The sequence below is a fragment of the Sciurus carolinensis genome, chromosome 19 (genome assembly GCF_902686445.1).
Source record: "Sciurus carolinensis chromosome 19, mSciCar1.2, whole genome shotgun sequence".
In the NCBI taxonomy this organism is placed as follows: domain Eukaryota; kingdom Metazoa; phylum Chordata; class Mammalia; order Rodentia; family Sciuridae; genus Sciurus; species Sciurus carolinensis.
The window spans coordinates 3180920-3195874 of NC_062231.1; the positions used below are offsets into that span (position 1 = coordinate 3180920).

Genomic DNA, 14955 nt, shown 5'->3' on the forward strand with positions numbered 1-14955 from the left:
CATTGACCCGGGGGCACCTAATGCAGCCTTGAGGTGGGGGAGAGTCAAGACATTCTTCTGGGACAAGGTGACCCTTGATCTTTGCCCCAGAGGGCATGAAGGAGCAGCGCAGTTTGAGGAAAACCATGAAGATGTTCTAAAACAGGGCACAGATAAAACCTGGGTAAGGGTTAGGGTGAAGTAAGGAACAGGTGAGTGATGCTGGAAGAATCGAGATCAGAGAGATCAGCATGTCATAAGGCCCTTAAATGCTCTTATACGGGGTTAAATTTTGCCCCTATGTTAATATAGGGGCAAATACAGCCTTTGAGGAGTTTGTTAAGCAGAAGAGAAACAAGATCTGTGGTTTGGATGTGGGATCCCTCTGATGGTACCGAGGAATTTAGAAAGGGAAGAAGGAAATTGGATAGGGTGGCAAGAAATGACAGAGGTCCGAGAAAAGACTAAAGTCTGGCTGGAGTGTGTAGGAGATGGATTTAGAGAAATGGAGCCTGTAGAATTGATTGGACGTGGTGACCAGCTAAATGTGGATTGTGACTGTCCTTCTTGGCTACGTATCAGAATATGTTATGGAATTTTTAAAAAATTAAAAATGACTTGTCTTTGTTCTGACAGATTCTGGTCCAGTACATGTGAGCATACTTTTTTTTGTACCAGGGATTGAACCCAGGGACACTAGACCACTGAGCCACATCCCCAACCCTTTTTATTTTTTACTTAGAGACAGGGTCTCACTGAGTTGCTTAGGGCCTTGCTAAGTTGCTGAGGCTGGCCTTCAACTTGTGATCCTCCTGCCTCAGCCTCCTGAGCCATTGGGATGACAGGCATGCACCATGGCGCCTAGCTCCCTCTTTTCTTTTCAGAACATGCTTTGTGATATAAGATAGGAAGAGATATACACTGCAGCAGGCATAAGAAAGATTTAAGTTGCTAATTTTCTTCTGTCCACCCTTGATTTTTAAATCAATAGATAGAAATTCGTGCGTAGCTGTATATAATTTACCATTACAAGTAAAAGTCACTTGGTGCCTTCACTCTGGTTGTTGCAGTAAAACACAACTGGGAGACCATGACAGAAGCAGTCCAGAATCACATTGGCTCTCTTAATTGGAGCTACAGGTTGTCTTTGAGGGAAAACGGTGTGGCCTATGTCAACGCCTACGGAGAATTTGTGGACCTTCATAAAATCAAGGTAGCGTCTGGGTTTCTTGCCCTTCTCTCGACCTTTCCATAGTCCTGTTTGCACTCGCCCTAACCTTGCACGGACACAGTTCACCCATGGCTGTGCAGAACTGTGTTTCCCCATTGTTTGTTGATTGCACGTCTGGGCAAATGGAAAGAGACTGCTTAAGAGAAATTAGGAAAACTACCCCATTCACAATAGCCTCGAAAAAAATAAAATACTTGGGAATCAATCTCAAGTGAAAAGAGGTGAAAGACCTCTACAATGAGAACTACAGAACACTAAAGAAAGAAATTAAAGAAAACCTTAGAAGATGGAAAGATCTCGCATGTTCTTGGATAGGCAGAATTAATATTGTCAAAATAGCCATACTACCTAAAGTGCTATACAGATTCAATGCAATTCCAATTAAAATCCCAATGATGTACCTTACAGAAATAGAGCAAGCAACTATGAACTTCAAAGAACTCTTCATTTAAAACTATTGTTTGCCTTGGATCTATTGCCATCCTAACAGAAAATGTTCAGACCAGAGTTCAAAGTTCAAAAGACTAAAAAGATCAACATTTTAGCAGTGGAATCCTTCCTAAAAGTGAAACCTTACCTAAAAGTCCTATATGTATTATTCATAAAAGCACTGGTAAAAGTAATATCATCATATATGTAATAATAGCTATTATACATGTACATGAATGTACTATGTGAATATGTAAAATTATTTCATGTAATATACTATTTATGTAATATAATCTAATATTATTTTATATATTAATTTGTAATGTTTATATACTATAAGATCAATACACAGGAAAATGAGATCATTTTAATGAACACCAAAATTTTCCATTGGAGTTAAGAAAGATAGCCAGATATGACCCTCAGCATCTGCTTTATTCTATACTTTGCTTTGATAATACAGTGTATGATCATCTTGACAAGATTTCACATTATTTTGTAGTCAGGTGTTATCTGAGAAAGATCTGAGTTGAGGTGGTCCGTTTAAAGCTGTTCCTTAAAACCTTACTTGGGGACCTAGGGTGTAGCGCAGTGGTAGAACACTTGGCTAGCCTGTTTAAGGCCCTGGATTTCATCCCCAGTACCAGGTTAAAAACTAACAAGCAAAAAAAAGAAACCTTCCATGGACCAATTTGAATCATATCATTATATGAAACACTGTAGAAATAGTGTTACTGTTATTTCTCAAATAATAATATGCCTGGTACAGATGGTTGAATAGCTGTTTTAGTCAACTTTTTCACTGCTGTGACTGAAAGACCTGACCAGAATAATTTTAGGGGAGTAAAAGTGTATTGGGGCTCAGGGTGGCAGAGGGCTCAGTCCACAGACGGCCGGCTCCATTCCTCGGGCCTGAGGGGAGGCTGAACATCATGGAGGAAGAGTGTGGTGCAGGGAAGCAGCTCCCCTGGGGACCAGGAGGCAGAGAGAGACTCCACTCCCAGATGCACATGTGTCCCCACAGCCAGGCCCCAGTGCCACCTCCTCACCACACCACCCGCCTCCAGGTGCCCCCAGTGGATCCCCCAGGGAGCCAGGCACTGACTAGGTTGAGGCTCTCAGGACCCGATCGTGTCCCCTCTGAACCTTCCTGCAGTGTCTCCACGGGGGCTTCTGGGGACACCCACACTCTAACAGTGTCCAAAGCTGCCAATTATGTCAGCATCTGCATCTGCTCCAGTGAGAGACTTCAGGTTCTTGCCCTCTACCCTACAGCCTGTGCTTGCTTGTCTTTCAGGACCCTCCTAAGCAGGCTGCCCACCCTCCTTCCCACAGATCATACCATCCCACTCATTCAAACCTCCATTAGCATTTTGAATTTTTTGACATGAAAATACATTTTGAATTATTTGTATAAATGCAAATGATCAACAACATTGCTGATTCCCCATGGCCGACATTTCTAGAATGGCTGTGGGGGCCTTTGCATTTGACGCCTGTCTGTCTGTTTCATTTCGCCCCCGACACAAGCCTGCTGTGCCCACTCACTTCTGGCCACTTGCTTTCCTCGCGACCCCCAGCCCTTGCTGGTGGGCTCTTCGTTCCAGGGTTCCATTTCTCTCAGATCATCTCACTTTCTTACCTTTACGTGGGGTTGGGACTATTTTGTGAAGACCTCATTGTCTGTGGCGGTGCTGACCACATTGCTGACCATATGGTTTCCTGCACATCGGTCCATCCTTTTGAATGAGAAGCCCCTCTCAGTGTGGAGACTGTTTTGTCCAATGCACTTTATAGTGTGCATGGAATAAATGAAGTTTACTTTCTTTTTTTTTTCAAGGCAACCAATAAAAAAGGACAGGAAACTTATTTTTCTGCTTCAAAATTTGTCATTGCAACGGGTGAAAGGCCACGGTACTTAGGAATCCAAGGAGATAAAGAATACTGTATTACTAGGTAAGATTAAATGGATCATTTTAAATTGAATAAATTGCATCACGTCTATGTTTCCAATTTATTTACTCTTATTCCACAAAAGATTTGAATTGGTGACCAATAAAAGTACATACAATGTAAGAAGCTAAATCAAGTAATAAGACAAAGAAAATAAGATCAAGTAAACAATGTCCTTGGTAAAATGTACACACACACAAATATGCTATGCTCCTAAGTGTTTGCTGGAAATGGCCTAGGAATTTGAGTCTAAGCTTCAAACAAATACAGTTGGTGTTTGGGTTTAGTGTTCATGGGCTAAATAGGAACCAGATGGTCAGGAGCAACTCAGCTCTCCTCAGCACAGAGAGGAAATGGGAGTTTCCTATGTATCCCAAAAGAAGGTTTTGCATACTACCATTCAGTGACTTGTGAACTCTTTTAGCAGATTCGTGTTAAGGAATACATTTTTGGACTGGGGATGTAGGTCAGTGGTAGAGTTAATTGCCCAGTATGCCCAAGTTTCCATCCCCAGCACTACAAGATAGATAGAAGATAGATAGATAGATGGATGCACTACAAGATAGAGAGATAGACTACAAGGTAGATAGATAAATACATGCACTACTAGATAGATAGATAGATAGATAGATGCACTATAAGATAGACAGACTACTAGATAGATAAGTACGTAGACTACTAGACTGATAGATATATGCACTACAAGATAGCTAGCTAGCTAGCTAGCTAGACTACATGACAGATAGATAAATACATAGATTACTAGATTGATAGATACATGAACTACAAGATAGGTAGACTACAAGACAGATACATAGATTACTAGATAGATACATGCACTACAAGATAGATTCATGCACTATAAGATAGACTACAAGACGATAGATAAATACATAGATTACTAGATAGATAGATGTACTACAAGATAAATAGACTACAAGACAGATAAATACATAGACTACTAGATAGATATATGCACTACTAGATAGATAGATAGATAGATAGATTATAAGACAAATAAATACATAGACTACTAGATAGATAGATGGATAGATAGATGCACTACAAGATAGACTACTAGATAGACTATTAGATAGCTAGATAGATGACTAGATATATTGATGGACTACAAGACAGACTTCTAGATGATAGATACAAGATAGACTACTAGATAGATAGAATATTAGATAACTAGATAGACTACTAGATAGAATATTAGATAGCTAGATACACTATAGATAGAATATTAGATAGCTAGATAGACTACTAGATATATAGATGCACTACAAGATAGATAGATAGATAGACTACAAGACAAATAAATACATAGACTACTAGATAGATAGATGGATAGATGCACTACAAGGTAGACTACTAGATAGAATATTAGATAGCTAGATAGATGACTAGATACATTGATGGACTACAAGACAGACTTCTAGATGATAGATACAAGATAGACTACTAGATAGATAGAATATTAGATAGCTAGATAGACTACTAGATAGAATATTAGATAGCTAGATACACTATAGATAGAATATTAGATAGCGAGATAGACTACTAGATATATAGATGCACTACAAGATAGATAGATAGATATGGAGGGAGGTAGGGAAAAGAAATACATTTTTATTGCACTGTCATTCAGTGACTTACATACACACACACACACACACACACACACACACACACACTGCCAAAACAACCATTTTCTTTTCAGTGCAGTCTAATATTTTCTATTTTTGTTTTTTTAAAACTTTGCTTATGATCTTATTTGATGTTGAAAAATAACCAAGTATACTTACCCCTCCACGTTCTCCCCATAGTGGACCCAGATACAAACATCCCAAGGCTGTTTCCGGTGGAGTTTCTTCGTTCAAGCCCACATGGCTGGTTGGCCAGCTCGCGGTCATTACACATGGACACTTCTGCACCTTATTTCACTGGGTGTTCTCTCTCTCTTGTTTTCTCCATTTTTCTTTTCCAGTGATGACCTCTTTTCCCTGCCTTACTGCCCTGGCAAAACGTTAGTGGTGGGTGCCTCTTACGTCGCCCTGGAATGTGCGGGATTTCTTGCTGGCTTTGGCTTAGATGTCACAGTCATGGTGCGTTCCGTCCTCCTTCGCGGCTTTGATCAAGAAATGGCAGAGAAAGTGGGTTCCTACATGGAGAAACATGGCGTTAAGTTCTTAAGAAGATTCGTACCTCTGATGGTAAGTCTGGATGACGTTTGGAACCCCTTTGTTTTCTTTCTAACTCTCTAACTTTTAAATTTTATCCCTTCCTACTTGATTTCATTAAATAAATTACTCTGCACTCAAATAGTGTACCCACCCTCACAAAAAAACTACAAAACGGATGTCCTTTGCCCCTACATTGGAGAAGGTGTCCTTGATCTTCTCGAAGGCTCTTTCCAGGACACCCCATCGTCAGTTAGTTGTTTTCTTTTCCCTTATTCTCAGCATGTCCCATCTTAAATAAGCCCTCCACTCCTGGTGGGATCCCCAGTTTTCCTTTTCTCATCACAAAAAGAGCTTCTGTACATGCTACTTGTAATTTCTTGCCTCCTTTTCACAGTTAGTTGACTCCCAACTGCTTCTGTCTCTACCATTCCTTTGAAGCTGCTCCTTGGGAGATCCAGTGGTCACATCTCTGTCCTCACCTTACTGGGCCTCCTGACAGCATGTGGCGAAGCTGACATTCCTTTTGTTTGCCATTCCTATTGTTTGAAGCGCTCTCCTTCCTGCCTTTGGTGGCTCCTTGCTCTGTGGTTCTTTCTGTCCGCATCTCCTCAGCCTCTTAACACCAGAATCTGGTTTGCTTGCTTTAGTTTTGTGTTCTGTGTCACTGGGGTTTGAACCCCAGGGCTTCATCCCTGCTGGGAAAGAGCGCTACCACTGAGCTACACACCCAGTCCCTGACTCAGCCTGTAATTACCAGCATCCGTTATTTCTCATCCTGTCTCCTCTTCTCTGCATTTTTTCTTTTTTTTTTTTTTTTTTGAACCTGGATGATCTGGCTGCGCTTTAGTTTCAAACATTTACATCTCATGACTCAGATTGGTAGCTCCTGTTCCAGCCTGTTCCCTGAACTCTGCACTCATACCTAACAATTGCCGGCTGGTTGTCACCACTTGGGTCCTTCATTTCTCCATTTTTCTTTGTCTTTTTGGTACCAGGGATTGAACTCAGGGGTGCTCAACCACTGAGCCACATCCCCAGCCCTATTTTGTATTTTATTTAGAGACAGGGCCCCGCTGAGTTGCTTAGGGCCTTGCTAAGTTGCTGAGGCTGCCTTTGAATGCAGTTCTCCTGCCTCAGCCTCCTGAGCTGCTGGGACTACAGGCGTGTGCCACCACGCCTGGCTCATTTCTCCTTTTATGCTGCCAATAATCTCAGCTAATTCCTTTCAGCCTCCAATATGGAACATGGACAGTGTTCTTTTCTGTATCTCTGCCTAGTCCAAAGACTTCAGATACACTCAAACACGCATAGACCATGATAGACACACAAGTCTGCCCCCTGGGATCCATTGGTTTCCTGTCACCTTAGATGGAATCATGACATTACTTATCCTTGATAGGTTCAGCAGTTGGAGAAAGGTTCACCTGGAAAGCTGAAAGTATTGGCTAAATCCACCGAAGGACCAGAAACTATCGAAGATGTTTATAACACAGTAAGTACTTATTTTATAAGCAGTAAGTGGTTGAACATGTTCATAAATTACCAGAGATGAAACATGGTAAAATTATACTATGATTAATGTTTCTAAAATTCTTCGTAAGAGTGGAATAAATGTGGAGGATAGTAGAGCTTCTCACCTTTGAGTTTTTATGATAAGTGTACCATTAGTGTGCCTTTTTTCCCACATCCACGCCAACACTTATTATTGCTTGTGTTCTTGATAATAGCCATTCTCATTGGAGTTAGATGAAATCTTAGGGTGCTTTTGATTTGTATTTCTCTAATTACTAGAGATGATGAGCATTTTTTCATATATTTGTTGATCACCTGTATATCTTCTGTGAAGTATCTGCCCATTTCCTTGGCCCATTCATTGATTGGGTTCTTTGTATTTTTGGTGTAAAGTTTTTTAAGTTCTTTATACATTTTGGAGATGAGTGCTCTATCTGAAGTGCGTATGGGAAAGATTTTCTCCCACTCTGTGGGCTCTCTTTTCACATTATTGATTGTTTCCTTTGCTGAGCAAAAGCTTTTTAGTTTGAATCCATCCCATTTATTGATTCTTGGTTTTATTTCTTCTGCTCTGAGGGTCTTGTTAAGGAAGTCAGGTTCTAAGCCAACATGATGAAGATTCGGGCCTATTTTTTCTTATATTTGGTGAAGGGTTTCAGGTCTAAGTCCTAGGTTCTTAATAAGTGGATGATGATATATAATTGTGTGGGGGGGTGGAGAGGTAAGAGAAGAATAGAGGCACTGTGGATTTTGTAGAGAGAAATGGGGCGAGAGGGGGTGGGGGAAGGAAAGATAGTAGACTAGACCGAGACAGATAATATTACCCTATGTACATGTGCGATTACATGAATGGTATAAATGTACATTGTGCACAGCCATAGAAATGAAAAGTTGTACCCCATTTGTGTACAATGAATCAAAACGCAGCCTGTAAAAATTAAAAAAACATAGTTAAAAAAAAGAATACCATGGTACAGTATATGTAATTGTAACTGCATAGAACAAACTTTTAAAAAAATATTTATTTATTTATTTATAGTTGTAGATGGACAGAATGCCTTTATTTTATCTGTTTATTTCGATGGAGTGCTGAGAATCTAACCCAGTGCCTCACATGTGCTAGGCAAGCGTTCCACCACCCCTAGAACAAAATCTTGAAGCAATATATGGAAATGTTATTGTTGCTCACTTCTGGGGAATTAGGTATTTTATATATATCTTCATTTGCAAATTTTGGCAGTAAACACTGAATGTATTTTATAGTTAAAAATAGCAGTAAACAATTTTTTTTTCTGAAGAATAAACAATACAAAATTCTGAAACATTTTGACTTACCTGTGGAATATTTTAGATGCAAACAGTCCTTATATGATTACAGTTTTGACAGAAACTATACATTTTTTTTACGAACTGTTATATACAAGATTTTTTAGCATAATTTTAACGTAAAAGGGATCAAAAAATACATTAAAAAATGAAAAAACAAAAACCAAGAGATTTTGATTAGGATTACATTGGATCCATAAATCATTTAGAAACACACTTGACTTCTTGGCAATATTCAGTCTTTTCTTTTTTTTTTTTTTTTGGTGCTGGGGATCAAACCCAGGGCCTTGTGCTTACAAGGCAAGCACTCTACCAACTGAGCTATCTCTCCAGCCAATATTCAGTCTTCTAATCATCCGTGAACATGGCATAGATTTCCAACAAAGTTAATATATTTCTATTAAATTAATTTTATTAAATGTATTTTATTTCTAACAAATTTATTTAATTATTATTACTTTATTATTTTAAATTAAATTAGTTCTATGGAGATCAAGAGAACATCTGTTAAATTCATTCCTACGCATATATCTGTATGTAATTGCAAGTGTTTTTTGGAAAAAATATACTAATTTAACTATGGCTGGTATGTAGAAATGGTGATTTTTGTGTTTAAATTTAGTATTCAGTATTCTTGCTAAACTCATTTAATAATTTATTCTTAGGTGATTTTAGATTTACTGTATACAAGTTCGTTTAACTGGTGAATATTTAAAGTTTTGCTTCCTGCTTTCCTACTGTAATACTTTTTCTCCTGAGTATGTGCATGAGCAAGGACCTCCAGTACCATATTAGTAAGAAATGGCAATTGCAACAGTCTTGACTTATTCTCAGTATCCACAGGAAAGTTTTCAGTGTTTCATTATTGGAGAAGTAATGTTTTCTGCAAGGTTTCAGCAGATTATCAAGTTAAAGACATTGTTTCCTATTTGTTTCTTGATGTTGTGGTTTGGATATGAGGTGTCCCCCAAGGTGCACAGGTTGCAGGGTCGGTCCCTGGTGTAGCGTTGGGAGGTGGGATTGGGGAAGAGATGAGGCTTTGACCTCATCTGTGGGTTCATCCATTCAGGGTTTAGACAAACAGATTATTTGGAGGAGGGTCTTGGGGCTGCCTGTTAGGACTTCCTCCTTTCGGCTGCTTTTCTAGGTATTTTACCCATGAGGCAAAGCTGACTAAAATACTTTATTTTAAAATTAGGAATGGGTGTGCAGTTGTAATAATGGCTGTTTTCCAGCTGTTGACGATCTTTTCATTCTTTAATCTCATAATGTATTTGATGGCATTGATATTCTCATGTTTAGTCAGCTTTGGGTGATGCTAGGTTGGGTTTAGATTTTTTGCCTCTCTATATATGAATCATATGGGCATATGATTTTTCTTTCACATATTGAACTTTTTTCTAGTTAAGTTTCAAGGTGATTGTAGCCCATAAAAGAAGTCAGGAGTATCTTTCTTTCTTTTCTATTTCTGGCAACATCTGTGTGATATTAGAATGGGTTTTTATGTTTGATGGAATTCTCTAATGTGACCATATAGATCTAGAATTTTCTAGGAGATATATTTTAACACTGATTCTGTTTGTTTAATGATCAAATAATTTTTTTTTTTTTTTTTGGTACTGGGGATTAAACTCAGGGGACCTTGACCACTGAGCCACATCACCAGCCCTATTTTGTATTTTTTTATTTAGAGACAGGATCTCATTGAGTTGCTTAGCACCTCACTTTTGCTGAGGCTGGCTTTGAACTCGAGATCCTCCTACCTCAGCCTCCTGAGCCACTGGAATTATAGGCATGCTCCATTGTGCCCGGCAAATGATCAAAGAATTTTTAAAGATGTTACATTTTTTTTCCTGAGTTACTTTCAGTAGATTATATTTTTCTAGGATTAGTCCATTTCATCTAAGTTTTCAAATGTATCTGTATAAAGTTGTTCAGGATATCTAACTTTTAAAAGTTATTGATATTTGAAATGAGGCATAATTTACATGTGAAAATGCACACATCTTAGATACACAGTCTAAATGGTTTGGACACGTATACCTGTTCACACAGTCCACACTCCTTCAAAGGCAGCAAAACATGACCGTGAGTCCAGAATCCTCTCCTGAGCCCCTTCCTAGTCCCCACCCCTCACCAACCACTGCTTGGATTCTGTTACCATGGTGCTATTGCCCATCCTCGACATCCCATAAACAGAACCAGACACCATGTGCTCTTCTTCTCAGTACATGGTACTCATTCAGGTTGATGATTTTAGGATTCATCCACGTTGCGTGCACATTCTTTGTTCTCTTACTGCATCCATTAGATGAGTAGAGCACAGTTCATTTCCTTTCCTGTGTTTGGAAACCCTTGTTCTTTTCATCTTGGGCTATTGTGATTAAAACTACTGAGAATATTTCCTGTTTAAAACTTTTTGTGGGCTGGGCACGGTGGTGCATGCCTGTCATCCCAGCGACTCAGGAGGCTGAGGCAGGAGTTCAAAGCCAGCCTCAGCAACTTAGCGAGTCCCTAAGCAACTTAGTGAGACCCTGTATGTAAATAAAATATTAAAAAGGGCTGAAGATATGAGTCAGTGGTTGAGTGTCCCTGGGTTCAATCCCCCCCCAAAAAAAGTTTTTTGTGTTCTTGTACTAATTTCTCTTGGATGAATATCCAGGAACGATATGGCTTGATCATAGGATATTTCTACACTTTGTGAATTTTTAAAATTATTTTTGTAGTGCAGGGATAAACCTGCACTCAACCTACAATGAAAGCACTCAACACTCTCAGCCAGATTTTGTTTTTGCTTCAACCAGGGTGGGGTTTGTGGGTTTTATATGTTTCACCAATCTTCCATGTTCTCCAACGTTCGTGTTAGTCATTCTAGTGGTGGGTAGTGGAATCTCGCCCTGGTTTTAATTTGCATTTTCCTGATGACCAGTGACGTATAGCACTTTTTCTGGTTCTGTCTGGACATTCGTATATCTTCCCTTATGAAGTGTCCACTCAAGTCTTTGGCCATTGTTGTTGGATTATTTGAATTCTTGTTCCTGTATTTCAGGAACCCTGTAAACATCTTGGGTAATATTCATTCTTCAGATACACATATTACGAATAGTTTCTTCCCATCTGTGACTTGCCTATTTATTTTTAATAGTATCTTTTGATGAGCAGTGGTTTTTAAATTTTTATGAAGCCTGGTTTCTGCTTTTTCTTTTATGGTTAGTGTTCTCTGTAGTTCTGAGAAATCTTTGCTTCCCCAAAGGTCATGAAGATATCTCTGTGCTTTCTTTCTGAAGCTTTACTGTTTTATTTTTTATGTCTGAAGTCCTCTTGAATTAATTTTTATGTATGGTGTGATGTAAGAATCGAGGTTCTTTTTCTTCCATATCTGGTACCATTTGTTGAACAGTCTTTCCTTTCTCCATTGAATTATGCTTGATGCTTGAAATCATTCGACCATTTAACTGGGCGGTGGGTGTCTCTGTACTCTTCAGCCACAGACCATTTGTCTTTTTGTACTTTTCCCCAAGGACCACATGGGTTAGATTGCTGAAATTTTGTTTTGTTTTGTTTTGGTACCTGGGAATTGAACCCAGGGGTGCTAACCACTGAGCCACATCCCCAACCCTTTTTATATTTTATTAGAAACAGAGTCTTGCTGACTTGCTTAGGGCCTCGCGAAGTTGCTGTGGCTGGGTTTGAACTCTCGATCCTCCTGTCTCAGCCTCCTGAGTCGCTGGGTTTATGGGCATGTGCTCCACCACACCAACTTACTGACGCTTTGCAGTAAGTTTTAGATCAGGCAGAGAAAAAACTCCAATTTTCTTTATGGGCTTTACATTTCCCTGTGTTTTAAAAGCAGCCTTTCAGCTTCTAAAAGGGTCTGCTTGGATTTTGATTGGGATTATATTTATTTTATAGATCAGGTTGGAAGGACTGACAGGTTTTGATTTGTTGGTGCTGGGGACTGAACCCCGGGCCTCATGCAAGTCAAGCATGTGTCTACCACGGAGCCACACTCTGGTCCCGGATGAACTGCCACCTTAACAGGGCTGACTTTTCAAGGACACAGACCTCACATATCTTTCCATGTATTTATTTATTCCTTTGTTTCTTTTCATGATGCTTATCATTGTGTTCTAGAACTCTTTCGCACATTTTGCTAGACTTCTTTTAGTATTTCATGATTTTCAAGCTACTGTAAATGATGTTTTAAAAAATTTTAATTTTCAATGGTTTGTTGGTAGTATACAGAAATGCGAATATGGGGGGCTTATTGACCTGGTAGTAAGTAGCCACTTAGGATTTATGTCTACAAGTGAAAATAGCTTTTTTTAGTCCTTTCTAATCTGCAAGCTTTTTGTGTATTTCTTTCCTCATTGCAGGGGTTAAGAACCTCTAGGCCAGGGTTAACTAGGAATTGTGAGAGACTCCCTTGTCTGATTCCCAATCTTAGGAGTGAAGCATTCAATCTTCCGTCATTGCTAGGAGGTGACCTGTAAGTTTTTACACGTGCCTTTTATTCAGTTGAAGAACTTTCTAAAAATTCTTCATGTCTGAGAAGTTTGTTTTCATTATGAAGGAGTGTTGAATTTCATCAAATGCAGCTATTAGGATGATTATTGTTTTCTTCTTTATCCTGTTAAGGATGAATTTTATTGATGGATTTTGTATGTTAAATTTGCATTCAGGGGACAAATTCCACTTGGTCATGATATTCTTTTTATATGTGTTTCTGTGTTCAGTTTGCTAACATTTCATTAAGAATTCTACATCTATGTTTGTGAAGAGTAGGGACTTATGTGATTTTCTTTTCTTTTAATGTCCTTATCTGTTTTGTTCTTGATTTTGCAATAGTGGGGGTGGAACCCAGGGCTTCACACGTGATAGGCAAGCATTCTACCCCTGAAATATGTCCCTGGCACTTTTTATCTTTTATTTAGAGCTGTTGGTCTCACTAAGTTGTCCAGACTAGCCTCAAAGATTGTAAAATATTAGTATTGTTTCTTAAGCATGCCAAAGACTGTAAGCAGAAAAGCCATCTGGGTTTGGAGTTAATTTATAGGAACTTTATATATTGTAAATTTTGTCATTTTAATGCATACAGGGTATATCAGTTTGCTAGGTCGATGAATGGTTTGGATCTGAAATGTCCCCCAGAAGCCTATGTATTAAAGGCTTGACTTCTAGCTTGGTGCTCTTAGAAGGTGGTAGAATATTGAAGTGGTGGAGCCTAGTAGAAGGAAGTTAGGTCATTGTGACCTTGACTTCCTGTTTGTCTTTTTGCTTCCTGGCCACCGTGAGGTGAACAGGCCTCCCCCACTGTGTGTTCCCTCAATGATGTATTGGGTCACCAGAGACCCAGAGTAACAGGACCAAGTGACCATGAAATGAAACCTCTGAAACTGCCAGCCAAAATAAACCTTTCCTTCTCTTAAGTCATCTGTCTCAGGTATTTTGTCATAGTAATGGAAAGCACGGGCCATAGTAACCAAAACTCCAAACCGACTGGCTTAATCAACATACCTTTATTTTATCTCAGTTCCAGAGACTGTAAGTTCAAGATCAAGTAGTCATGGCATTTGTTTTCGCTTGTGATTCTCTTTGGCTTGCAGATGACTGTCATCTTACTGTGTCCTCTCCTGTTTGATGGTTTTCTGTGTCCTAATTTCTTCCTCTAAGGACATTACTCCTACTGGATTAAGATTGTGTTAGTCAGTTTTCCGTTACTGTAACAGAATATCTGAGATAATTCAACTTAAAAGGAGGAAAAGTTTTGCAAGTTTCATTACATGGTCTCTTGACCTCATTACTTTGGTGCCTGTGACCAGGTAGAACATCATGGCAGAAGCATATGGTGGAAGAAGCTGCTCACCTCATGGTGATCAGAAAGCAAAAAGAGTAGAGGAAGAGACCAAAGTCCTACAATTTCCTTGGAGGGCATGTCCCCACCTCTCAAAGGCTCTATCTACTCCCTCTCAATAGTGCCAGAGACTGGGACCAAGCCTTTAACACAAGGGCCTTTGGGAGATCCATATCCAAACCTCAGAAGGGACAAACCTGTGTGATCTTATTTTACCTTAATTACTTCTTTATAGGCCCTGTCTCCAAGTATTGCCACCATCTAAGACACTTGGATTAAGACTTCAGCATGTAGACACGGTTCAGCCCACAACATAGACTTACCCAGACTTTTGTGTGTAAGATTAATAAGTTGTACTTGGAAGAACTCCTTCCCCTAAGCTAACCAATATACCGGCATAGATTGCTCATACTTCATTATTGTCCTTTGAATGTCTGAAGAAGTTTTAGCGATGTGCCCTATTATGGACAATTTGTTTTTTTGAT

The 14955-nt window shown here is 39.2% G+C and overlaps 1 protein-coding gene across 1 annotated transcript in view; it reads left to right on the forward strand.

Moving 5' to 3' along the window:
* The window catches only part of Txnrd3 (thioredoxin reductase 3), a 42106-nt gene that overhangs the window by 16952 nt on the left and 10199 nt on the right, over positions 1-14955 (forward strand). The window contains exons 7-10 of the mRNA XM_047534922.1: positions 1050-1192; positions 3480-3595; positions 5583-5808; positions 7178-7270. Of these exons, the coding sequence (XP_047390878.1) occupies positions 1050-1192; positions 3480-3595; positions 5583-5808; positions 7178-7270 (578 nt within the window). The remainder of the gene's footprint in view (positions 1-1049; positions 1193-3479; positions 3596-5582; positions 5809-7177; positions 7271-14955) is intronic.